The sequence below is a fragment of the Triticum urartu genome, chromosome 5 (genome assembly GCF_003073215.2).
Source record: "Triticum urartu cultivar G1812 chromosome 5, Tu2.1, whole genome shotgun sequence".
Taxonomy (NCBI): domain Eukaryota; kingdom Viridiplantae; phylum Streptophyta; class Magnoliopsida; order Poales; family Poaceae; genus Triticum; species Triticum urartu.
In genome coordinates, this window is record NC_053026.1 from 603,682,728 (window position 1) to 603,709,257 (window position 26,530).

Sequence of the window (26,530 nt, forward strand, 5' to 3'; positions counted from 1 at the left end):
AGGTGATTAATAAGCTCGGTGGAGCCCCGTACGTGCGTTCGTACGTACTGCTCGTGTCTGTTTCCATTTTAAATGCAGGGGTTGATTATTGCAGGCAGCCAAGAAATTTAGAGTATTTTTCAAGCCGCAGTCCACATCCAGTTAGGCGCAAACGTAGCAGTACTGCTGCTTTAACGGATGGAGCTGAATATAAATTCGGAGTGATGCCGATCGGTCGCGAGAGGAATTTAAGAAGCGTTTGACTCCGCACATGGCAGGCAGAGGTGGCGCGCCATGGCAAAAAGGGCAAGGTAAACCACAGTTTAAGCCAGACATAACACGAAGGATCTAGTTGACCCCCAAGACGTCCCTGTACCTGTACGTATCATCAGCCTATCTTCAGCTCCACTACACGCGTCTGCACGCGTAGCGCCTTCAGTTAGCAGCCCATGCACGAAACCAACCTGACTGACATTCAGTGGAGTGGTGGTTGTCAAGAGAAGAAGTTGACACTTCGTACAAGTGCAGAAGATGGAGATCTTAACTCCACGACTAAGCGACACCTGACCAGACAAACACCTGCGTTTTGCTCGCTGATAAGTTTAGGCCGGCGGCAGCACTGCCTGCTTGCGTTGCGTGTTGCCTCTGCTGATGAGTGATGGCCACACACATGTAAATGCACTCGAGGAGATGGAAGGAAACAAATCTCATCTGCATTTGTGGCTCGCTAATAAATGTTTGGTTGGGTTGGAGCCTCGCCCAACCCACTCGCTATTGCTAGACTAGTTGCCGCCTGCCATATCGCATCATGAGATGATGAGCTTCCGACTTCCAAGCGCTCACTGTCACCGGCCCGAAGGAATAAATAGCCACTCTCCCTCCCTCACCCCAGCTCAGCACGATCCGGCCTCGGCTCCACCACCGTCAAAGCCTAATCTACTCCGTGGAACCCCTAATCCCGGCGCTAATCAGACAACGCGGCCGGAACGGCTTTGATCCAAACCCTTCGTACCCAGAGACTCACTGATGGAGCGACCACCACCGTGTTTGGCCTGAGACCGGGCCCGCCCGCCAGCGAGGAGGGTAGAGGAGCCCTGCGTGGGCGCGAACCGGGGAGGGGTCACGGGCCGCCGCGGGGAGCACGAGGGCCCACGTGCCAGAGAGCGCGCCCCGTGATAAGAATGTGTTCTCACTTTCTCTGACGCCCCACCTCGTCTTCCTCCCGTCTACACTGAATCGAGTAGTGGTGGCGGAATATTTTTCTTTTCCACGCGCTACGGCCACCCGAGCTCACGCGCTGCTGCTGCTGCTGCGAGTGGAGTTGTCCTCAAGGAAGGCGGGGGAGGAAGAGGAGGGCGGGCGCTCCTCCAATGGTGGCCGAGTCCTGAAGGCTCAGGGGCGGGCGCGGAGATGATACGGTACCAGGTGCGCAACGAGTACGGGCTGGCGGATCCGGCGCTGTACGCGCCGGAGGAGGAGGAGGAGGATGACCCCGAGGCGCTGCTCGAGGGCGTCGCCATGGCCGGCCTCGTCGGCCTGCTCCGCCAGCTCGGGGATCTCGCTGAGTAAGTGCCGCTACTGTACCCCCCGCCCCCGCCTCCTTCTGTGCTGCAACCTTCAAGGGCACCAATCCGGGTTCGTTCGTTCGTGCTGCGCCGGGCGGGCGAGTTACGTGGCTGGCCTCGCCGCGGCGTGCGATTCTGCGAAACAAAAATTAAAATAATTGGGCGGGCGTATGCTGTTTTTGGGAGCATCTATGTGTAGATAGATAACTTTATGAGTTTAGTCTAGTTTAATGCCTTTTAGGTTTGATTTGAGGGAGGTTTCTGCGCATTATGGGCGGGTGGTTGGTCTCGTCCGCGCAGTTCGAAGGAGCCAATTGGCTGGGGAATTCGATTCACGGGCAGCATTTTGCTCCGAATTCTGAACTATTATTAAGGGATACGCCTCAGAATTTTCAGTCCAATTTGGGCGGCCTTTAGCACTTTCGACTTTGAGGGTGTGGAATTGTTTCCCCATTCATACAAGGAGGAACGGGTTTCGATTTTAACGGGGTCGAATTGTTTCCCTGCGTCTGCGTCGTGAGCTTGGCCAATGCCTGACGTTGCGCCATGTTTTGGTAATCTATACTGCGCGCTTTGTGGTTTCCCAGAGAATTCATCTTCTGCATGCTGCAGTTGGTAGTTGATTTTTAACAAGGACTCTAGTTATCAGAGACAGCTTTGAGGTTGCACTTTAGGACACAAGTCAGAATTTGGTAGGTTAGGTAACGCTCTTGGGCTGAATTGAAAAGATACTTGCCTTCATTTTTCTTCTATTTCTGCACATCCTTATATCAGAATTGGGATTTATCTGGAGAACTGCCAAAGGATAGCATTGTTGTGAATCTCATTACAGAAAATAAAATTTTGGTCAGGTAATAAAGTCGGTCTTTAGAAAAACATTCTATCCTAACCCATCATGCCCCCAATTAGAACTACACAAATGTGAATTGTCATGTGAACACTTTTACTGGCTCTTGGCAGATTTTGTTGTTAGTTTTGCTTTCCTCTTGAAGTTTTGTTGGAACCGTTGGCAGTGTAATGTGTATCTTGTCGATTACCAATGCTTCCATCCATGTTGTAATATGTGTACCAAAACAGTGTTCTAGAAGTGAATATGTCCTTCTTTCCATCCGTACTGAAGAACTTTTGTGTTTCCCTTGTGCAAAAAAGGTTCGCCGCAGAAATTTTTCATGACCTGCATGAAGATGTGATGGCCACTGCTTCTCGAGGGCATGGTTTGATGCTTAGATTGCAGCAGCTAGAGGCAGAATTTCCTGCAGTTGAGAAGGCAATTATAGCACAGACTGACCATTCAAATTACCTACATGATAATGGTTAGTTGGAAGTGGGAAAATACGACATGATCTGATTATTATTTTGTACTGCTATGGTTCTTACTTCAGAAGTTTTTGGTACACTCTCTTGTAGGTATTGAGTGGCACCCAAATCTTCAGCTTAATCAGAATTTGATCACGATAGGAGATATGCCTCGTTTCATTTTGGATTCATATGAAGAATGTCGTGGCCCACCACATTTATTCACGTTGGACAAGTATGTGGATGCTTTTATTTTTATTTTTATGTGGGTATATACCATGGATGTGTTATCAGCAATTTCACACTAGGATTGTTCTTCAGGTTCGATGTTGCTGGTGCCGGGGCCTCCTTAAAACGATATTCAGACCCCTCTTTCTTTAAGATGGGACAGACCTCCAACATGATTGAACCGGATTACTTAAGAGAGAAGAAGCCCCGTAGGATAAAGGCAAGTAATACATTCTCAATTACTGCAAACATTTCTACGGTAGTTTCACTTTGTGCTAGATACTTTACTGAGAGAGCCTCCTTCATGAACTTAAATAACATTTCTATTTGAAAAATGCTCGTGTACTCCCTCCGTCCGAAAAAGCTTGTCCCTCAAATGGATGTATCTAGCACCAAGTTAGCGCTAGATACATCCATTTGAGGGACAAGATTGGGACGAGCTTTTTCGGACGGAGGGAGTAGTATTTTACCAAATTGACCATGTGCACTTGAAGTTTAGATTTGTCTTTACAACACATAAGCGTAGCTTTAGCTTGAGATTTGGCGTCATCCAAATTGGACAACACAAAAATAATAAATACAAGGAAAAGCTGCCACACAGTAGTGTTTATTGATTTTGAAGGACCGTAAAGAGAAATTGCATTTTTCAACTATCAATAGCTGATAATAAGTTATCATCTCAACTTGCCTCGGACTTTTGAGAGTAGAACCGGTTCTTTCCCGTGCTATGTTTGTCATATCATTTACTCTGTTCAAATATACGCAGATCTTCGTTGTCCCTAATATTTGTCGAATCAGAACAATTTCCTTGAAGTTAGAAACTTACCGAAGTCTTTCTCTTTCAGAAAAAGGCTATGCGAAGGAAAGGGGAAACACTCGAATCATTGCTTATTGCGAACTCTGAGTAAGTTTAGGGCCACTGGATTGGTCATGTGCATAAGATTCACCAAAAGGAGCCTATATACTAGGGGAAATTTAGTTCGAAACGATTTTAGATTGTATTTACCATGACACAATGTAATACTATTTGTTGCAAAATCTGCAGGTCTCAAATTACTTCATCAAAGGATCGATCTTCTAGAAAAGTTCCACCAAGGACAACAAAACTGAAATCCAGGCATTTACGGGATTCTTACAATAAAACTATAAGCAGAATCTGCAGGGAACAATTGCAAGAAGTAATTTCATCACAACAGAAGATCTTGTCAAATTGTTCTGCAAGGAACTTCCATGCAAAATTTAGGTCAACTGACTCGAGTGAAATAATATCTTCATTTGGAGAATTAGACAATTTCAGTGCTCCTGCTCAGTCTTTTACTAAACATGAACTGACGAAGGTTGTCCCAGTAGACGAATCTGATACTTTGGTGACTGCATCTGCACCCATTAATGGACCGATTCATCTTGAGGTAGATGATGGTCAATATCTGGCAACACAACAGGAACATTTCGAAATGGAACAGATCTGCAAGGGATCTCCATTGCAGTCAGTGCAGGAAGAGAAACTTCAATTGGCTGTAGTTCCTGTTTACCATGATGATGATCCCTGCAGGCCTGATGATATTGGTAGTGATCAAGACAAGTTTATTGACACCCTTAATATAGAATCAGAAGGTGAAGCCGATCATAGCATGAAAAGTCAAAAGAATCTCAGTGCCGAAATGGAAGTGGATAATTTGAACTGTGATGGCAAGGAAGCTGAAAGTGTGCTGGATGTACAGTTTTCAGAACCAGGTCCTGCAGAAGACCTGTCATCAGGGTTGAGCAATCCATGCAATGACACAGAACCAACCCGTGCAGACTCATTTCTGCTAAGTGATTCTTCTCCTTCTGCAGTGTCAGACACAAAAGATACAGACTCTGATTCAGATTCTTGCAAACAAGTGGGTGCTGATAATTGGATCAACGACAAAGAATCTTGTAATGATGTTGATCTAATGGATGTCAGCTCATCATCCAGTGTAACCTCTGATGACAATGGTAACTTTGAAACTGACACTAATCTCAATGGCTGTGTACAAAACCAGGAGGCGTCTTTTCTCCCTACCAACGATTATCATGCTGTTGCTATCCCTAGTTCTGAAAAACAGTTATCCCAGACATCTAGTGGCTTGGATGGTAATTCTTTCTATCTTCTTGTATATGTTTGGATAGACCCAAATTGCCTCAATGAGTTTTCTTTTTCTTCTCTTTGACCTTACATAGTTATTGTGTTGCCAGGTTTGGCTAGCATTAGCAGTAATTACCACGAAATAGCATATCGCTCAGCGGAGGATGGCCGAAATAATGTGGTAGATGGTACTTCTACGATATCTGGACAACCCAATGATGTTTCACATGCTGTTGGAGAAGTTGAAGTTCCACATGCTGATGATTTGTTACTCCAGAGTGGCACACACAATCAAGAACAAATACAGTTGTCCAAGAAACCATTTGAAGAATGCACATCTATAGCTACAGTTGTCCAAGAAACAGATACCAAAGTTGCATCACTGCCAGGCATGGATCCTGTTGTGCACATGAATGACTTGGAGTTCAACAATGTTGCACTTCCTGCAGAAATTGACACGAGTACAAAACCAACTAGTTTGGATCCTGATGTTACCCACAAGCATTCTGACAGTAAGTCAACCATTTGCTTTTCTTTCACCTCCGCATTGTTTTACTTAAATTATTTGTTTAGCTCAATTGTTTACTGTATTACATCGGTTTATTGGAACATTTTTTGTAGAGCTTGATTCAGGAGTTATACCTATTCATTCAATCACATCAGATAATCCATCGTTTGAATCAGATCAGGGTGAACTGGTTGAAGAATCACACTGTTTACCAGATGAAGATCTATATAAGCATATCACAGAGGATCAAGAAATAGCTGCACTGGAAAAAGGGCCCTGTTCAGTTAGGCTCGACACACACAAAGAAGATTCTATGCAGGCGTCTGTTGTGCCCATGCACTTCTCTAATATTCAGGTGATCCCAGGACTTGCTGAATCTGTACCTACTTTTCAAGATGACACAGAAGCTCATACAAGCAAGATGCTGGAACAATCTCCACGAGTATTGAATGATGATACAAAATCATCGTTGGTTGATGTCCCATCAGCTTCTAGTACTGCCCCTATACTTGATACCGTCAAGTCCTGCATGGAATACCATGAATCCATTGAAACGATAAAAAATGTGGAGCACAGTGAAGTTCTGGTTGATGCTGAGGTTGTAGAAGAATCAACTACCGGCAGGTTTGATGATGACAGGATACCTTCTGAAGAGGAGCATACTGATGGTGTCAAACATACCGAGAAAGCAGAGGTTGATGCCGAGGTTGTAGAAGAATTGACTACCGGCAGGTTTGATGATGACATGATACCTTCTGAAGAGGAGCATACTGATGGTGCCAAACAGACCGAGAAAGCAGAGGTTCTGCCTACAAATTCTAGTCATGATATACCATTGCAATCCAGTCCTTTCAGAGAAGACATTGAAGCAGTTGAAGCTACCTGTGAAAACCTTGGATCACTAGAAGAGTCAAGAGGACATATCTTTAGAGAAAGTATGCTGCAGAAGGAAAATACACAGGAGCTCCTGCTGCAGACAGCCAATCTTCCACACCCTATTGAAATAGAAACGTCAGGCGGAACACTGGGTGGCAGTGATGACATTCTATATGTTCCGCCATCGCATTTTCCAGAAGATTCTTCTTGTCAAGAGGATTTATCAGAAGAAACCACTCTAATTGCTGAAGAAGTTCCATGTCAGAGTGATTTGGATAAGGATGTTACAGTAAGCCCGAACAGTAACATGGTGTGGGAGCAACTATCAGATGTCGATCAAGACTTGGTGAGGGAGTTATCTGCTCAAGATTCTTTTGGCACAAACCCATTCGTCGATCCTGGGTACATGGTGAGCTCTACTGATCCTTTGCCCAGTATGAGCTATCAACCATGTTGCTCTGAAGAAGAAGATGATTTTCTCTCAGAACTTCTAATCCAGCAGTGTAAGATCGAAGCAAAAGCGAACCTGTATCCACTTGATGATTCTCTTTGGGAACCTGCAACTCCACCCGATGAAGCACCATTACCATCAGAAGTTATGACTGAACAGGACTTCAGATCCTTGTGCCATGAATACCATGAGATTGATTTTACTGCTGCCACAGAAGGTTTTGATCATAAACCATCCTCAGATACTAAAGATATTACAAATGCTTCTGTGGTCAGTGTATTGGACTTTCCTAGTTCTGTATCTGTGCTGCCAGTGGAATTAGACCAGGAAGCGGTTTGTTCTAAGCCAGATTCTCAACGTGCTGATTGTTCTTCTGCCAGGGATATATCAGGCGAAACATTCGTGCCCTTATCTGCCATAGAAGTTCCAGATGCCGAGAAACAAGCAGCGGATTCTGACTTGAGATCTCACGAGTCTTTCGGTGATGAGAAAAATCTTGAACTGGATATCCTTTCCGTTCCAGTGAAATCAGAGCAGGAACAACGTCCCTTGCCTGAGGTTGTTCCAGTGAAAGAAGAGCAGGACCCCTGTGCTAACCTTCCTCCACATGCTTTTATAAATGAAAACGTAGGTGAACTGGATGTTCACTCGAGTAACTCGCCAGTGGAACCGTTGGTAGGAGCACGTGGCTTGGATGAACCGGATGTCCTTCCTTTAAGGAAACCTACTCCAACCCAGGAATCAGACTCCTGTGTCTTTGATGGACCTAACTCTCAAAGTGTTCCATCTTCCTCAATGGATAAGACGGTTGACGATCTAGATGTCCCTCCTCCGAGGATTGCTCTTGAAGCTGAGGAGTCAGAAGATCAGTTTACAGGTGAAAATGATTCTCAGATTGGTACATCTCACGTTTGTGAGAAGATTGAAGAACCTGCTGCCCCTCCAAGCAATGCTGTTCTTGTTGAAAAGGAGGCAGAAGTTTGTGCTCCAAGTGAACTGGATTCTCAAATTGCTTCATGTTCTTTGCGTAACAAGAAAATAGACGAACTAGATTGTCCTCCTTTGAGTGGTTCTGCATTGATAGAAGATGAGTCGGAAGATCATATCTCTGGTGTTCCTGATTCTCAAATTGCTCCATATTCTCCAGTAAATGATAAGATTGTTGAACCAGGTGCTTCTACATCAGTAAATGATAGAGAGGCGGGGTGGGAAACTTGTCCGTCTCCTGAATTGGATCCTCAGTTTGCTCCATGTCCCTTAAGTGATTACAATGTTGGTAAACTAGACGTGACTCCATCATGCAATGTCCAAGTGGAAGCAGAGAATGGACCCTATCATTCACCTGAATTTGGTACCCGAATTGCTTCATATTCTTCAGTAAATGATAAGATTGATGTACCAGGTGCTGCTACATCAATACATGATATGGAGGTGGAGCAAGGGTGGGAAGCATGCGCATCCCCTGAATTGGATTCTCAAATTGCTCCATGCCCCGTGAGTGAGGACAGGGTTGGTGAACTAGATGGATCTTCATCATGCAATGTCCTAGTGGAAACAGAGAATGGACCCTATCACTCACCTGAATTTGGTACCCAAGTTGCTCCATATTCTTCAGTAAATGATAAGATTGATGTACCAGGTGCTGCTACATCAATACATGATATGGAGGTGGAGCAAGGGTGGGAAGCATGCGCATCCCCTGAATTGGATTCTCAAATTGCTCCATGCCCCGTGAGTGAGGACAGGGTTGGTGAACTAGATGGATCTTCATCATGCAATGTCCTAGTGGAAACAGAGAATGGACCCTATCACTCACCTGAATTTGGTACCCAAGTTGCTCCATATTCTTCAGTAAATGATAAGATTGATGTACCAGGTGCTGCTACATCAATACATGATATGGAGGTGGAGCAAGGGTGGGAAGCATGCGCATCCCCTGAATTGGATTCTCAAATTGCTCCATGCCCCGTGAGTGAGGACAGGGTTGGTGAACTAGATGGATCTTCATCATGCAATGTCCTAGTGGAAACAGAGAATGGACCCTATCACTCACCTGAATTTGGTACCCAAGTTGCTCCATATTCTTCAGTAAATGATAAGATTGATGTACCAGGTGCTGCTACATCAATACATGATATGGAGGTGGAGCAAGGGTGGGAAGCATGTGCATCCCCTGAATTGGATTCTCAAACTGCTCCGTGCCCCATGGGTGAGGACAAGGTTGGTGAACTCGATGTATCTTCGTCATGCAATGTCCAAGTGGAACCAGAGAATGCATCCTATTGCTCACCTGAATCTGATTCCCAAATTGCACCGGGTTCTTTGAATTCCAGTGCGCTAGCTGAGAGATCAACAGCGGCTTCTACTTCTGTCATGCATAGTACCGAGGAAAACTATCGGGTCTCTCCTGTTCCACCACACACTGAACCGTTTCAAAGTGTATGCAGTGAAGATCCTCCGAAACTACCTCCTCTTCCTCCGCTTCAGTGGAGGCTTGGAAGGCCTCGTTTGGGACTTCTGAGTACAAAAGACCGTGCGCCTGACCCTGCAAGCAGAACAACTTCCATTTTGCCTGTATCAAGCCAAAATATGGATAATGGCCTAGTTTCACTTGACGGAATGGCAGAACCAATAGCCTTAGTTTCCTCTCAAGATATCAAAGAGAGGCATCAGAATTCTGTGGTGGACAATAGTGATCAAAGGGTAGAATCTGGAATGCCAAGGGAAAATGACAGGCCATTTTCAGAGGCTTGTTGGAACATCAAGCATCAGGGGCATATCATTTCATCACCATCGGAGGCTGAAGAACATCTGAATGACAGTGGGGCCACTGCACATGTAATTAACCAGCAAGATCGTCAACAGCACCTCTTGTGTTCAGATATTTCAGACATCGCTAAGCATCTCAGTTCTACAGATCCAGCTGCATCTGAGGATGACAAAATGGTGGATGATCACAGTGCTGCACGTAGCGTGCATTTCCACAAAGTGAGCTCTTCAACACCAGGGCATGTTTCTGAAAATGGTAGTTGCCAGCAATCTCAGCACGGTGAATCATTATCAGGGACTTCAGGCAATGAAGAGCATAGTTCAAATTCATCAGATGAGGAGAAGAATCTGAAAGACCAGCCAATCACAAGAGGATTACCTTTAGACACAACAAAACATACTGCATCAGGCTCAGTGTTAGAAGAAGGCAATAGCCAGGAGAGTCAGTTACAGGAACAAGATGCGGATAACCTCAAGGGTGGTCCGTCTGAAGGCCAGTCACATACTGCAGAATCAATGGTATCTGAAGATTATCCCCATGGTGATCATAATTTGGACACAGAGAGTATACTTCAGCCAAACCCGTCATGGCCTAGCAATATAAGTAAATATCTTGGTGACCTTGATGAAGGCGGCTATGCACACGTTGAGCAGCCACCAGTGATGGGATGGACTGTTGGACCTCAGATGCTTCATCCTAATTATGGAATATCAACGGAAGGGAGCAGATTTGAACCAGAGGTCACAGATTATCGGTTGACCAGAAAGCCAGTTTCAGTGAGAAACATCCCAAGAAATCCACTGGTTGATGCTGTTGCTGCTCATGATAGAAGCACGGTATTCTTCTGCCTTCCTCGTGAACATTCTTGTGTGCGTGCTCTGCTTATGTTTTCTGTGTTTACGCTAACTCCATTTATGCTTTGTGCAGATGCGGAAGGTTTCAGAACTTGCTCCCCCCACAGATAAGCCAAATACCGATGATAAAAACCTGTGGCTTGAGCAGATAAGGAACAAGGTTGGAGAACTTGCCCCCACCGCAGATAAGCCAAATACCAATGATAAAAACTTGTGGCTTGAGCAGATAAGGAACAAGGTTGGTAAATAGAAATCCCTCCCTTCTCCCTGTAGACCCTCTCACTATCTCACTGACTTGCTTGCTGTTTGCACTTGATCAGACCTTTGACCTGAAACCAGTGGGTTCTGCTAAACCGACATCCATGATAGCCCCTGCTAGAGCCTCTAGTGGAAACCTGAGAGTTGCTGCAATAATAGAGAAAGCGAATGCCATACGCCAGGTTGCCCATCTAAAGTTCACCTCCAATGTTGCTGCCAACATCTTTTCAGTTATTTGTCTCTTACATATGTTTCTGTTATGGATCAGGCGGTGGGAAGTGATGACGAAGACGACGATAATTGGAGTGACACATAGAGAACCCATTATTTTGCCCTCCTGCTGTTTTTTCCTTGGCAGAAAGGTGCCAAACCAGCAAGATCTTGGACAGGGTGCACAGCCATGCCATCTTATGGTCCTAACATTCTTAGCCTTGTCTCTCTCTTGTATATATAGTGTAGGGAAATGCCCATATGTTCATGTTTTTTTGCCATTCTTCTCTGCATTCTTTTTGGCCTCACAGTGTGTATACTTGCCTCCCCGGGCAGCAAAAGGCTGTCGAAGGTAGGCATGTTCTTAGGAGACCAATTTGTTCAGGTCTAATGTAAATCGTTAACCTCTCTTTTAAGTCTTAAACTTTTGCTTGTATTATATAGATTTGTAGTAGATTTATCTTGAATACAAAATGGGTTAGCATGCTCTGATTAATATCCCCTCACTGTGGTACCATGTGGCAATTGGCTTACAGTTTACAAAATCCTGAGTATCCATTGATCCAATTATACAGGTGCTTTCCCTAGAATCATGTGTGCTTGTGATTATCCATGTGGAAATTGACTTGCCATTTTACAAAATTCTGCGTGTCCATTGATCGAATTGTACATGTGATTTCCCTTGGTGACATGCCACAGGACAGGGAAGAATAATGTGGCTCTGCTAAACAAGGGCTTCTAAGGAAAGATTGTACCCAGAGATGAGGGCAGAGAGGCCGATGGCCAAGAAGGCGAAGAAGGCCAGGCTAATGGCGGCCGCGGCCGAGTCGTTGAACAGGTTGTCGGCGGCCTGGCGCATGTAGTCCGTCACCGGCGCCGCCGCGGACAAGCTTGATATCAGGGAGTAGGCCACCACCTGCCACGATAAAAATTTCAGACCAGGAAACGCGTTCAGGTTGTTGGCTCCAAGCCGGTTGGCGATATTGGTGGTTAGACAGACAGCTGGGGGTTGGTACCTGATCTCCGGCGAAGTCGAGGACGGCCGCCGCCTTCCTCCCGGCGACGAGGTCCCAGCCGGAGCTGAGCCTGTGCGCGTCGCGCAGCAGCTGCGCCGTGGCGTACAGGAGCGCGATGATGGACATGCCCAGGCAGTAGCTGCACGGTAGGTGAAAGAAAGGGTCAGATCAGGTGATCATGAGACGGATGATGAGATGGGGATCAATGGATGGATCTAGTCGACGTGCTTGTATTCCGGGTAGGTGCTGAAGTCCTGGGCGCCGCCGCGGCCGTGCACGTCGGTGGCCATGACGACGAGGGCGAGCAGGGAGAAGAGCCACGCGAAGGCCCGCAGCAGCAGCCGCGCCCGCACCGGCGCGGCTTCCATCTTCCACCGCTCCGCGATCGACCTCGACGCCGGCACGCTGCTGCCGGCGGCCGGCGCGTCGTGCGGCTCGCTGCTGGCTGGGGCGGACGACATCGTGGACCGGGCTGTCGGAATGGACGGCGATGAGGCACACTTGGCGCCGAGCTGATGACCTGGTATATAAAACTCGAGCGTGCCGGCCGCACGCCGGCGGGCCGATACTGCGGTTACAAGCCGGCGTGGTTTCGCCGTTGGTTAATCTACCGGCTAAGTCACTTCGACTCTGGGTGCTCGATAGTATAGCTGGCCAAACGGGCCAGCCCGGCCCAGTCCATCCTAAGTCTGGCCCGGCCCGGCCCACCGAGGCACGATTATTATACGGGCCGTGCCATGCCGGCCCACGTGCTGCAGCCTGCAGCCCAGGCACGGCCCATATGTTAATCGGGCCAGCCCACCGGCACACTAGGCCCGCTAATCTACCTTCTATTTTGTGCACAGAGCGTTTTTAACCTATTTTTATCTGTTGGGCCACATTAGGATACATAAAAAAAATACAAAAAAGATAATCGAGCCGTGCCGTGCCGGCCCGCGTGCTCAGCCTTCAGGCCCAGGCACGACCCTTGGCGTGCCGCGTGCCGGGCCTGGCCCGTTTAGCACGTGCCGTGCCGTGCCAGGCCCGTGCGGTGCCAGCCGTGCTACCGGGCCGGCCCAGCTATCCCGACCCGTTTGGCCACCTATACTCAATAGTGGCATAATTTTATCTTATCGGTTTATAACATGTTTTTTTTTCAAAAATCAGGGGCCTCCCCCGGCTCCAAATTTCATTGAAGAAAGATAAGCCATACGATCGCCACAACAACGGAAAACTTGAAAAAAAATTTCGGTTGCTATGGTAAAAGCAAAAGCTAGTGATTCACCATGCTGGAAATCCCTTTTGAAAGTGAAAAACTTATATATGTTGGGCTGGGGTATCAAATTGAATAGGGGGATGTGGCCAGACTCTGGTTCGATGAACTGGAGGGTAGGACTCCCTTTAAAGAAAAATTCCCATTGTTGTTTGAAATTTGTGTTGAACAAAATTGTACTGTTGACAGAATTGATTCGTTGAATCAAATCTCCTCCTTTAGGAGGAGGATGTCTCCTGAGATGATGAAACAATGGGAGGGGATGAAGAAAGAGGTATTGACGCTAAAACAAAACGATTTGCCTGATGAGGTGTATTGAAAGTTACACAATTCAGAAAAGTTTAAATCCATGTATAGATGGCTGGAAAGTGAGATTGCTGGTTCTAGCTTCAAATGGGTTTGGGATGCCAAACTACCTCTTAAAATTCAAATTTTCCTGTGGCAAGTGGGGCAAATGCTATCCTGACTAGAGACAACATGAAGAAAAGACTTTGGCCGGGGAATCCTTGTTGTTCCTTTTGTGATCAATTGGAAACAATCCATCACTTGCTATTTTTATGCCCTGTCTCTAGAGTGGTGTGGAGAACTGTAGGATCTCTACTTGAGACTCATTGCTGTCCTAATTCTGTTTGGCAATATTATGCTTGGGTTTATAGTTTCTTGCCTGGCCTTGATCAAATTTACACCGTTGGTTTGGTAGCTATATGCTGGGCTATCTGGCTGGCTCGGAACCGGGCCACCTTTGAGTACAAATGGATTAACACTCCGTTTGAGACTGTGTTCACAACTTGTGCCTTTTTGATGTACTGGGAAGGTCTCCAGAAACCTGAGATGGAAGGGATGGTGAAGAGGGGCGTGGAGATGCTGAAAGAGAACACAACACAGATGATGATGCTATGCGGTCCTCCGGCTCCGACCATGGACGGGCGCGATGGGAACTGAGATAAGCTGCCTCGCTCATCATGTTTCTTGGGCTACCAGGGGGACACGCGCTGGAAGATCCTGCTAGATATCAATAGAAGTTTTGGCTTATCATCTTTTGCCGGAAAATGTGTTGTGGGTTATGGTGGGGGGTCTTTTCTTCTGGTAATTGCTGGTACTTCGGCCTGAGCCTGATGATGGCGTTTGTAATATGTGCGGTACTTGTTTAGGTTCTCATAGTGCGGCTTTGGGTGACATCAGGTTTTCACCCCATGATCTGTCGTTCCTGATGACAGGCGCAGATAGTGGGTTTCCTGATGTTGCTCCGAACTCGCTTTTCTTCTTTCCCTAGCCCTGATAGTTTCAGTTCCTGAGACAATGTATTTCCGTTATGAAAGTAATGGAAGGGGAAAAGCCCGATTAAAAAAAACCCGGAAAACTACACCAATCTTACTCGAAACCAAAACAGGGGTTGAAACAGTTCCCTGCATGCCTTATTACAGACCCAAAAGCTAGTATCTCCCCCTAAGCAAACCTAAAGAAAAACCATTCCACGCCCAGGCACACCGTAGGAAGGCCAGCCTCCTTCAGCAGATTTGGATCTATACCCTCACCAGCCCAAGAAGACCACATGAATGGAATCAGCTTCTTGAGGGCTCTTCTGCTGGTACTCTCCCGGTGCGCCGCCCCTTGGACCGCCTTAGCCCATGTTAGAGAACCAAAGCCTTGTTTGCAGGTCGTCGGCCTGGTTCCAACTCCAGCGGATTTTTCAGTTTTCTTTAGATCAGATCATGGAACTCCAACAGCCTGCCTCCTCTTAGATCCTCGAAGGGTTTTGTCTAGTCCTTCAGGTAATGCAGAACTAATCCAAACACCTGCTTCATAGAGCTCCAAGAGCATTTATCAAAAACAAGAGAATTCCTACAATTCCACTATCCCCACTGGATTGCTGAGGTGACCACATTCAGATGCAAGCTTTTTCTTTCTCACAGAGCCACCACCTAGCAATCAATTCAAAGTTAGTAATAGAAATACCAAACAAATCTTCCACCTCTCTCCAAACTAGCCTAGCCACTATACATTCAAAAAACAAGTGAAACACTGATTCTATCTAAGTGTAGTGCACACATTCAAGAGGTTTAGCCAACCCCCTCTTTCTCAAATTATCACAAGTCATAATATGATTATGAGAAAATAACCAAAGAAACCCTTGTATTCTGGGTGGGACCTTGATCTTCCAAACACCAGGAAAGGAAAATAGGTTGCACCCCTCTAAAATTCACAAATAGCATACAACTGTTTTGTGGAGTAACCCCCCTTAGATTCATATTGCCAGATCAGAGAGTCCTCATCCTGACAAAACCTAGTAAGCTTAAGGATGTTAACTAAGTCAAACCACTGAATCATCATATCATAAAAAAAACTCTCCTAAAGGTACATTTAAGTTCTTGCCCACCCCAAAGCTCTGGAATAGTGTTATTCTTTTATTTAACCAAATAATTAAGATCCTAGGATTGAGTGGCCAAAGGAGCATTCCCATGCCAAATATCTCCCCAAAACCTAACCATTCTGCCATTGTCCACAACCCACTTATAACCAATCCTAACAGCCTGCATAGCTCACATGAAATTTTTCCAAAATTTGTCATGACAACACATGATGTTAGGGCTCATGGTGCTATACTTACTGTCTACCACCCTCCTCCAAAGAGAACCTTCCCCATCAATATACCTCTTCACCCAAGAACCAATCAAACAAACATTCATATCTTGCAAAATTTAAACCCCCAAATTCTTTCTTCATACAAATGGAAGGTCAGTTAGCTAAGTGAATTTTATGGTTCCCCTCACAATCACTCCATAAGCAATTTGCCATGTGGGGGCTAATAAGTTGGAGAGACCATTTGGGGAATTTAAAAAAGATAACAGATAAAGAGGGATCTAACTAAACATGATTTAATCAGAGTGATCTTCCCTAGATAGGAAAGCAGCTCCCCCCTCCACCAAGTAATCCGAGCCAAGATCTTATCAATCAGGAATTGTAAATCCTCTCTACTCAGCTTATTATAGCTAAATTAGAATTAAAATTGCCCTTAAATTGCACGAAAAAAATGAGGCAAGTAAATCAAGTATGTGTCTTTCTTCTTTAATGAGAATTGAAACTCTCCTTAAATCACGCGAAAAAAATAATCCTTTCTTTTTCAATGAGAATTGGAGCTCTCCTTAAATCACGCAAAAAATTAGGCGCGATACTGTCGCAGGATGAAACTCTCCTTATATCCCGCGAAAAAATTGGGCATGATTCTGCAATGGGAGTAATTAGGGCGAGCAGGGAAAAGATGGACGCCATTAGACAAGTGAGAGCAGCAGGACGGAACCGCGGTCGCGTAGGATGCGGATTGGAGGGCGATGGGTGAGTTCGGTCGTTTTGTAAAAATGATTTGATGTGCCACATACATTAATCGAATATAAGGACATCTTCAACGGCAACCCGCAAATTTTCTCCAGCATCTGGTCGCGGACAGGGCAGACTAGTCCAAGGATACGGATGCGGAAGCCGTCTATCCAACGCTGCCCGCATACATTTCAACCCGCATGTGAACTAACCGAACGAAATTCATGCAAACCGGCCAATATTCATCAAAGTTCGGATAGAAAATAACACAAATCATCCATACATAGCATGCAACTTAAGTCTAGTACACCAATGTCTCAAATTCGACTAGATTAACCTGATGTCCAACAAGTTTTTTATCAACGGATCATGTCATCCCACTCATACTCTCCATTCAGCTTTATCAAATAGTGTGTGTACGTAAATGGCCGTCCCACTGTCCTGTGGTACATCACGGCAACGCGTGTGGGTCACGTAATGTGTAGATCAACATTGAGTGAATGAATTAACCAATAAGTTGAGTAAGAGGAAGCAAAACTTACGATCTCGTCCTCTGCCGCGTGCAATGGCCACCTTGCCTCCAGCTGACGAACCACATTATAAAGCTTCGTGACGCTGGTCCGGATAGCGTACCAGCGATACAATAACAACCTCACATTGCGTTCTTGAATGATGTATATATCGTAGGGCGCAATGTGCTTTCGTGCATGAAACGATTAATGCACTTGCCACCAGAAGCCCCCTGCTCCCGCCTATGGAATCCGCGGATACGACCAACCACACATCACACAACAACTCATCCTCCATGGTCGAGTAGCTTGGCATCCTTCATACTCTAAAAAATGATGTAGCGTTTGAAATAAGCTCAATGGCATTTGATCGAACACCTGTCGGGCGTGGTGTTGACCATGGAGGTCGTCGGCAGGGGGCAGAGTGTACCTGGGTGCAAACAAATCCAGGGTGGACAGTCGTGTCGTAAAGGCGAGCGGCCGCGTCGGTGCTGCTTGCGGAAGTCCGACAATGCCTCTGTGGCGGCCGAAGACGTACAGTGGCGGCAGCGGAGGTGGAGGATGCGGATGCAAAGTAAGAAGGAGAAGGGACGTAGTGAGAAAATGGAATCGGGAGAGGGGATTGGGTGGGCCGGGGGTGTCCGAGTCCCACTCCGTCTCCAATTTACGAGAGAAAACGTGATCGAACCATCCCGAGAATCGTTACAGGACCGTGTTGGATGGCTTTCGCGATTTGAATAAAGACGATTTGGACGGTTTAAGAGATGACCTAAAATACATGGCATTCATCGATACGTGGATGTCTTGACGACATAAAAAATGGATGACGCGACGAGAACAGGACGATCAGCTAGCTTCCTATACGAGGGCGAGCAGGAGGCTGCAGGAGCCGTGCGCCGGCGGCCGGCCTGCTACACGTCAGCTCCACACACCGGAGCCAAGGGCTAGTTGGGAGGCTCGCGGGGGGCATGGGCATCCCAATGGCGTCACTCTCGGCGTGGTCTGCTTGGACGTACGAGAGGCCACGCTCTCCGCGGTAGCTTGTAGGCGGTGTGGCAACACGATCATGCCTAGAGCCTAGATTCCATCGTGTGAGGCAGTTATAAGGTTGGGTAAGCAAACACATTCGCAGCCACAGCAGCTATTGTGTTCTCCAGCCTTCCATTTCAGAACAATCCACCGATTTATCCTTCTGCCTGCTATGAATGGGTTGAATGTGGGAGCCGACTATGCAACACCATCTGCATATATTTCAAACAACGATTCAACTAACTGGACGAAATTCATACAAGCAAGTCGGATTTTCATATAAACCGGACAAGATTCATGCAAACATGACGGATTTTTATTACATTTCGAACATTTAAAGCAAAAAAAGTGGTTCGACCCTAAACCTATCCTACAGCGTCAGCCGTGGCCCACTTCCTTTCTATCCTGCATGCACCAGCGCTAGGTCTGGCGCCGTATCGTTGTCGGAGATCTCGTGCGAGCTGGTCGGCATGCCCTGCTCGATCCACCTGGTACGACGGGACTGCTAGGCGGCTGTAAGGGCGGCCACCTCGTGCTTCATCTCCGGCGACAAACTATCCTACAGAGTGTTCTCGCTCGCGGTCATGGGGGATGAGGAGCAAAGGATGATGTGTTGTGGTGTGCAGTTAGCCGGGTGTGTCCGCCTTTAAATAACGAATTCCTATGAGGCCAAGCGTCCGGATGCGTCAATATGCGGCGCCGGAGTTGGTCCTCCGCCGGCGAGCCTGCTCAATGTCAGCATACGGATGGACGGGCATTGAACTAGCGTGGTAGATATCTGTCCCGTCCCGTAAAATAAATGTTGCTCCGGCATTGAACGGGCGCGGACACCAGGGATGTGGTGTGGGCGGCTCTCTCGGCGGTGCTACGCTACAATGTCGGCGCCAGTGAAAGATCACGTCCGCTCTAGGCCGGTGTCATTGCGTAGAGGCCGCTCTACAGCGGCATGAATGCGGGCAGCTGGTGCCGAGTGAGAACGCACGCGAACAAGACAGGAGGGTTTTGGGCGGGCCAGGGAAGTTAGGAGCGGGTGTGACAGCGGTCCGCACGCCCGCAAAGCCCCCTTGTTTGTCTCCGATTTGCAAAAAAAAACATGCATCCATACCACCGAGCAAACAAATGCAGTACCATGTTGAATGACAGAACACATCCGGACACGGGCGGTTTGATTGTCTGGAGATGCCCTTAGTTGGCACTGTAGATAAGGTATGTATATTCGCATAGACGAGTGATCCCGCCACACAAAGGGCATGTACAATGGTGGCATATGGATACAGATGTCCCATGATAAAAAGTAATTTGAGGCATATATGTTGATTTTTTCTCTCACCAATGCAAACTACCACTAGTGGGCCTCATCAAAAAATAGAAAGTGATTCTCATTATACATGCATCTCTACTCTTCATCTCAACTTTTTGAACTTTATGCACCGGACCACACTTTTTCTCTCCAAACACCCGCCTCATGCAGAGGATTCAGCTTCCCCATTCGAACCTAACTACTTTTTCTGTCATCCGATCCTACATGGCATGTGAGGCATCACCCACTGGTAGAAAAAGGGCCTGTTGTCCCGGTTCGTAAGGGCCTTTAGTCCCGGTTCCTGAACCGGGACTAAAGGGTCGATACTAATGCCACGGCGCTTTAGTCCCGGTTCAGTCTAGAACCGGGACTGATGGGCCTCCACGTGGCCTGTGCGCGGAGCCCAGGCAGGAGACCCTTTGGTCCCGGTTGGTGGCACCAACCGGGACCAATAGGCATCACCGCGTCAGCATTTCTGTGGCTGGGGTTTTTGTTTTTTTTGAAAGGGGGGGGGGGGTTTGGGGTTTTTGGGGGTTTTGGGGGGTTAATTTAGGTGTTTCATATATTGTGTTAGCTAGCTATAATTAATAGAGAGAAGTGTCCTCTCTTATGTCCGTGCTTGGTCGACGCTACGTACTATACATACGTATAGAGTGTTGGAAATATGCCCTAGAGGCAATAATAAAAGCATTATTATTATATTTCCTTGTTCATGATAATTGTCTTTATTCATGCTATAATTGTGTTATCCGGAAATCGTAATACATGTGTGAATAACAGACACCAACATGTCCCTAGTAAGCCTCTAGTTGACTAGCTCGTTGATCAACAGATAGTCATGGTTTCCTGACTATGGACATTGGATGTCATTGATAACGAGATCACATCATTAGGAGAATGATGTGATGGACAAGACCCAATCCTAAACATAGCACAAGATCGTATAGTTCGTTTGCTAGAGTTTTCCAATGTCAAAGTATCTTTTCCTTAGACCATGAGATCGTGTAACTCCCGGATACCGTAGGAGTGCTTTGGGTATACCAAACGTCACAACGTAACTGGGTGACTATAAAGGTAGACTACGGGTATCTCCGAAAGTGTCTATTGGGTTGACATGGATCAAGACTGGGATTTGTCACTCCGTATGATGGAGAGGTATCACCGGGCCCACTCGGTAATGCATCATCATAATGAGCTCAAAGTGACCAAGTGTCTGGTCACGGGATCATGCATTACGGTACGAGTAAAGTGACTTGCCGGTAATGAGATTGAACGAGGTATTGGGATACCGATGATCGAATCTCGGGCAAGTAACATATCGATTGAAAAAGGGAATTGCATACGGGGTTGATTGAATCCTCGACATCGTGGTTCATCCGATGAGATCATCGTGGAGCATGTGGGAGCCAACATGGGTATCCAGATCCCGCTGTTGGTTATTGACCGGAGAGTCGTCTCGGTCATGTCTGCTTGTCTCCCGAACCCGTAGGGTCTACACACTTAAGGTTCGGTGACGCTAGGGTTATGAAGATATGTATATGCAGTAACCCGAATATTGTTCGGAGTCCCGGATGAGATCCCGGACGTCACGAGGAGTTCCGGAATGGTCCGGAGGTAAAGAATTATATATAGGAAGTGCTGTTTCGGCCATCGGGACAAGTTTCGGGGTCACCGGTATTGTACCGGGACCACCGGGAGGGTCCCGGGGGTCCACCGGGTGGGTCCACCTATCCCGGGGGGGCCCATGCGCTGAAGTGGGAGGGAACCCAGCCCAAAGTGGGCTGGGGCGCCACCCCCAAGGGCCCATGCGCCTAGGGTTTGGGGGGGAACCCTAGAGGGGGCGCCCCCTTGCTTGGGGGGCAAGCCCCCCACCCCTTGGACGCCGCCCCCCCTAGTAGATTCCATCTACTAGGGCCGGCGCCCCCCCCTTGGCACCCCTATATATAGTTGAGGAGAGGGGAGGACTTCATACCTCAGCCTTGGCGCCTCCCTCTCTCCCGTTACGTCTCTCCCTCGTAGTATAGGCGAAGCCCTGCTACTGTGATGCCCTGCATCCACCACCACGCCGTCGTGCTGCTGGATCTTCATCAACCTCTCCTTCCCCTTGCTAGATCAAGAAGGAGGAGACGTCTCCCGTCCCGTACGTGTGTTGAACGCGGAGGTGCCGTCCGTTCGGCGCTTGGTCATCGGTGATTTGGATCACGTCGTGTTCGACTACATCATCACCGTTCTTGAACGCTTCCGCATCCGATCTACAAAGGTATGTAGATGCATCTGATGACTTGTTGCTAGATGAACTCCTAGATGGATCTTGGTGAAACGAGTAGGAAAATTTTTATTTTCTGCAACGTTCCCCAACATAGAGAGGACTAGACACGCTAACTAGCTAGTAAGCAAACGAAGGAAACAGAAGATCGTCATGAACATTTATGCATACAAAGAGAAGTGATATCGATCACCTCTCCTTCTCCGAGAGATTGGTCGAACAACAAGTTCTCGTATATCTCTCCGACACTACCGGCTACATATATACAATAATTATCTCTTACAAATATAATCATACGGACTCATGGTCCATATAGTATTCTCCGTCTTCAGCGATCATGTGGTCAAGAAAGAATGCCGCCAATTCCTCTTGAATTGCTCGCATGCGAGCTGGTGCTAGGAGTTCATCCCGCTTCCAAAACATCTAATTTGAAGAAGGGGTCAATACATATATATATATGAATGAATGAAACTCAAAACAAATGATGGTAATAAAATAAAATTGTGAATGTTGTTATTTATGTACTTCATATTGTTTGTCAGAGTACCCGCCCCGCTCACAGGTCGTGTGGCGGATGGACTCGCAGACGTAGTATCCACAGAAATCATTCCCTTGTTCCTGCCACAACCACTTTACAAGAAATAGAGGTCAATCAAACTGATAAGCAAGAATGCTAAATGGTATTGATGAAACTAGCGCTTGAATCACTAGGAGATGCGTGGAACATGCTACTATAGTACTTACTTTCGGGTGTCTAAATTCTAGCTGCTTCGGCAGTCTCGAAACTTTTCTGGTGAATTTTCTCCAAACCCTGCCGGACAAAGAAAACAATTACTTGATATCAGGAAATGAACAAAGTTGCTGATATGGTGGATAATGATCGATTTAACTTACTTCTTGAGGATTTCAGTCATGTCCGCATACTCCTGGGGATCTTTTCGTTTAGAGTCCAAGACAGTTACTACTCCCTGCTCAAGCCTAATCTCTAGGAGAATATAGTGGTACCTGCGCATGCATGCATAACTCATCAATTACATTACTATAACCTGGACTAATATATAAGGGAAACCGAATATGCACAAGACAGTAACACTCACTTGAAGTTGTAAGGAAAGAGTATTATATCTCTGTTTTCATTTTTTTGAATGATCGTAGCAAGTTGGCCTCGGTATCTTCGGGACGATGTTCAACCTCAGTTGCATCTATGAGATATGTGTTAACGAACCCAATTTCACCGATTTGTCTTTTCTTCAATTCGGCGATCTTCAATCTGCATAATATAGTGAGGATAATTATAAATACATGCAATGAAAGAGATGAGAGATATAGAGAGACTTAATGACAGAAGTAGTAGTACTTACAGACAGTAGCAGGTGACCGTTGTTTTATCGAGGGACAATTGATTGAAAAACTGATAGAACTCCTCAAATGGAATAGGCAACGGTTCAATTCCGACGAGGTCATGCTCCGGTTTAACTCTCGCATACAAAGTACTCCTCCCCCCAGACTCTCTGCAGATTTTCAAGTACCAATCATGTAATCTTCGCATCATCGTTGTTAAAGATTTTTCATCTTTGACGAGAGGCTTCCCGTACTCGTATCTGTGTATCTACACCTCCATGGGATCATAATGTACATCGTTGGGCAGGTAATCGTCAACATTGCAATAACCGGGCACCATCCTCGGATCGACGATGTCGCTAGGCACCTTGAGCGGGGGGCACGATTGCTTCGCTTGTTCGCCGAGCTGGGCAATTTGTTTCCCAGCTGCTCGTCGTTCTTTCAGCCTTTGATCACTGACTGTACTTCCCGACCGCTCCGCTTCGGCCCATGTCTTTGCAATAATGCGCTCATAGTTGCCTTTCGGCGGAGACTTGGGTGGTTTTGCCAGGGCAGCCAGAGTGCGCTTCACTTTCACCGGATCTACCTTCTCCTCCGGAGGTGGATGTCTCTTTGCTTTCAACCCTTGAAACCAGTCATCCACTTCGGTTTGCGCAATCTTCGCGTTCTCCTTCGGGGTCCTCTCGTATGGTAACTTCTGTGGACTCTTCAGAGAAGGACCGAATCTGTATGTCCTCCCGCCTCTGGTTGTACTGCTAGACGCCGGCCGAGCAGACGGAGCGGTTGTCTTCTTTACTTGCTTACGAGGCGGAGGAGAAGGACTACGACGCGCCGGAGCAGCTGCCGGAGCGGCGGCGGGTCTCTTCCGCCCTTTCTGACGAGGCGGAGAAGGAGGAGGCTGACTGCTCGGGCGCGCCGACGCAGGCGGAGAAGGAGGCGGAGTGCCGCCACGCACCGGAGAAGGAGCCGGCCGAGGGCCCTGATCGTCACTCGCCGGAGGAGGAGGCAGTGGAGGAGGCGGAGTGCCCTGACTCGCCGGAGGAGGAGGAGGAGGCGTCCAGTTCGGAAGGTTGATGAGCTCCTTCCGCCATAGGCATGGAGTCTTCAGAGCAGACCCCAGCCGAGTCTCCCCTTCACCGGTAGGTGGTCAAGCTGGAGGTCCTCAAATCCCTCCGTTATTTCATCCACCATCACCCTAGCATATCCTTCTGGAATCGGCCGGCAGTGAAAAGTTGCGCCGGGTTCAGTAGGATAAACAGAGCCAACAGCCGCCTTGACCTTCAAATTCATCCATTGCGTCATAAGGTGGCAATTTTGAGACTCCGTGATAGCATCCAGGGGATAGCTGGCAGGAGCCGTCAAGGCATGCTCCGGCTGAAGCAGCTCGATGGAAGCCATGCTGCTTCTGCGCTGAGATGGCGGGGTAGCTTCGGGGGAAGTTTCAGCAGTACGTTTGCTGCACTTTTTTCCTCCTCTCATGGGATTTGTAACCGCCTGCATCCGGAAACCCAACCTTCCACGGAATGGAGCCTGGCATGCCTCGTGTCCGTCCAGGGTGCTCAGGATTCCCGAGGGCCATTGTGAGCTCGTCGTTCTCTCTGTCTGGAAAGAACGTCCCTTGCTGCGCTGCTTCGATATACTGCTTAAGCTTCCTGACTGGTATGTCCATTTGATCGTTCGTCCAAATGCACTTCCCTGTTACAGGGTCCAAGGTTCCGCCAGCCCTGAAGAACCAAGTCCGGCAACGGTCTGGCCAGTTAATTATCTCTGGTTCGATCCCTTTATCAACCAGATCATTCTCAGTCTTGGCCCACTTAGGCCGGGCTACGAGGTAGCCACCTGACCCCGTGCGATGGTGATGCTTCTTCTTCACAGAATTTTGCTTGTTTGTCGCCGACATCTTCTTACTCTTTTCCGATGTCTTGTGGGCCACAAATGCGGGCCAGTGATCTCTGATCTTCTCATATCTGCCCTTGAATTCTGGTGTCTCATTATTTTCGACAAACTTATTCAGCTCTTTCTTCCACCTCCTGATAGTTCTGCCATCCTCTTAAGAGCAAAAGACTTGATTAATTGCTCTTTAACTGGGTTCTCTGGATTATCCTCAGGCGGTAGGGTGAAATTTGACTTCAGCTCAGTCCAAAGATCATTTTTCTGCATATCATTGACATAAGACACCTCAGGGTCTTCTGTAGCCGGCTTAAACCATTGCTGGATGCTTATCGGGATCTTGTCCCTAACCAGAACCCTGCACTGAGCAACAAATGCGTTCTTTGTTCAGATGGGTTCAATCGGTTGGCCGTCGGGCACGATTTCTATGATCTCAAACTTTTCATCCGAGCTCAACTTTTTCTTCGGGCCTCGTCTCTTTACCGAAGTTGTGCTCGATCCGGAGGGCTAGAAAAAAGAACAAAGACTTAATTAATATGTGTACATACCAAAACAATGAATGCATCAATCAGCTAGTCAGCACAGGCTTAACTAATATATATACCTGGCCGGACTCGGTTTGGTCACCGGGGCCGTCATCACGGTCTCCTTCTTGCACCGGCATTGGGTCACCGGAGCCGTCCTCATGTTCTTCTTCTTGCACCGGCATTAGGTCACCGTAGCCAGCTTCTTCACCCTCTCCTTCCAGACCATCGGTGTCATTGAGAAACAACGAGACGGCATCACTTCCTTCTGCGATTATGTCCCTCAACAATGCTTCTTTTGCTTTGTCTCGGGTGGTGTCCATAGTTTCTACAAATATTTACAACATGGCAATTATTATTCAAACATGACAGATGGATATATTAGTGGCAAACGTAGAACTAGCTACCTAATCATAGTAAGGAATCATATATATTAATTAGTGGCCTCAACGCTGCTTCTCTAGGGTTTGGGGTGGCCTCGACAATGCTTCAAGGGTTTGGGGTGGCCTCGAGAACGCTTCAAGGAGGGGGTAATATCGACCCCCCCACGTGTTGAAGCTATCGGGAGGGGGTATATATCGACAACGACGACACTACATCTATGTCCCTTGACGACCCTCGTTCCCGATAAAAAAAGAGGAAGAAGAAGAAAAAAAAGAGGAGAAGAAAAAATAGAGGAGAAGAACTCCTCTATTCTTTCTTCTCCTCTTTTTTTTCTTCTTCCTCTTCTTTTTTTATCCTCTTCTTCCTCTCACGTTCGAGAGGATCGCCGAGGGGTCGGGAGGTTGCCTAGTGTCAAAGGATTCAACAAAACCATGTCTTCATCATTAGGCGAAAGTAACAGGTGCATGATGGTACGAAGCGCTCCAAAGTTATTTTGGAACGGAGTCCTAGATAGGATAATTCGCTTTTTGGTACAAAGTTTAGCAAGAACCTTCCAAATATCATTATTTGGAAGGCCTTTGCTGAAATTCATACAAAAA

General features: G+C 47.1%; 2 protein-coding genes across 4 annotated transcripts; one reads left to right on the plus strand and one right to left on the minus strand.

Moving 5' to 3' along the window:
- The first annotated feature begins 1,170 nt into the window (after positions 1-1,170).
- LOC125511135 (SCAR-like protein 1) lies at positions 1,171-11,594 on the plus strand. Of its 3 annotated transcripts, XM_048676426.1 has the most exons (12): positions 1,172-1,544; positions 2,694-2,857; positions 2,952-3,075; positions 3,162-3,288; positions 3,914-3,972; positions 4,114-5,186; positions 5,289-5,690; positions 5,800-6,624; positions 6,655-10,619; positions 10,711-10,875; positions 10,958-11,077; positions 11,164-11,594. In XM_048676426.1, the coding sequence occupies exons 1-12, from the start codon at positions 1,390-1,392 to the stop codon at positions 11,209-11,211; spliced, it is 7,227 nt and encodes a 2,408-aa protein (XP_048532383.1). In that variant the 5' UTR covers positions 1,172-1,389; the 3' UTR covers positions 11,212-11,594. The 3 variants fall into 3 exon arrangements, with proteins under 3 accessions (XP_048532384.1, XP_048532383.1, XP_048532382.1); XM_048676427.1 differs by having other exon boundaries at positions 1,171-1,544; positions 5,800-10,619; positions 10,711-10,797; XM_048676425.1 differs by having other exon boundaries at positions 5,800-10,619.
- Positions 11,595-11,737: 143 nt separating this feature from the next.
- On the minus strand, positions 11,738-12,722 carry LOC125511136 (CASP-like protein 4B3). Its single transcript, XM_048676429.1, has 3 exons — positions 12,350-12,722; positions 12,122-12,260; positions 11,738-12,021 (listed from the first exon to the last, which is right to left on the minus strand). The coding sequence occupies exons 1-3, from the start codon at positions 12,580-12,582 to the stop codon at positions 11,830-11,832; spliced, it is 564 nt and encodes a 187-aa protein (XP_048532386.1). The 5' UTR covers positions 12,583-12,722; the 3' UTR covers positions 11,738-11,829.
- Between the last annotated feature and the right edge of the window lie 13,808 nt (positions 12,723-26,530).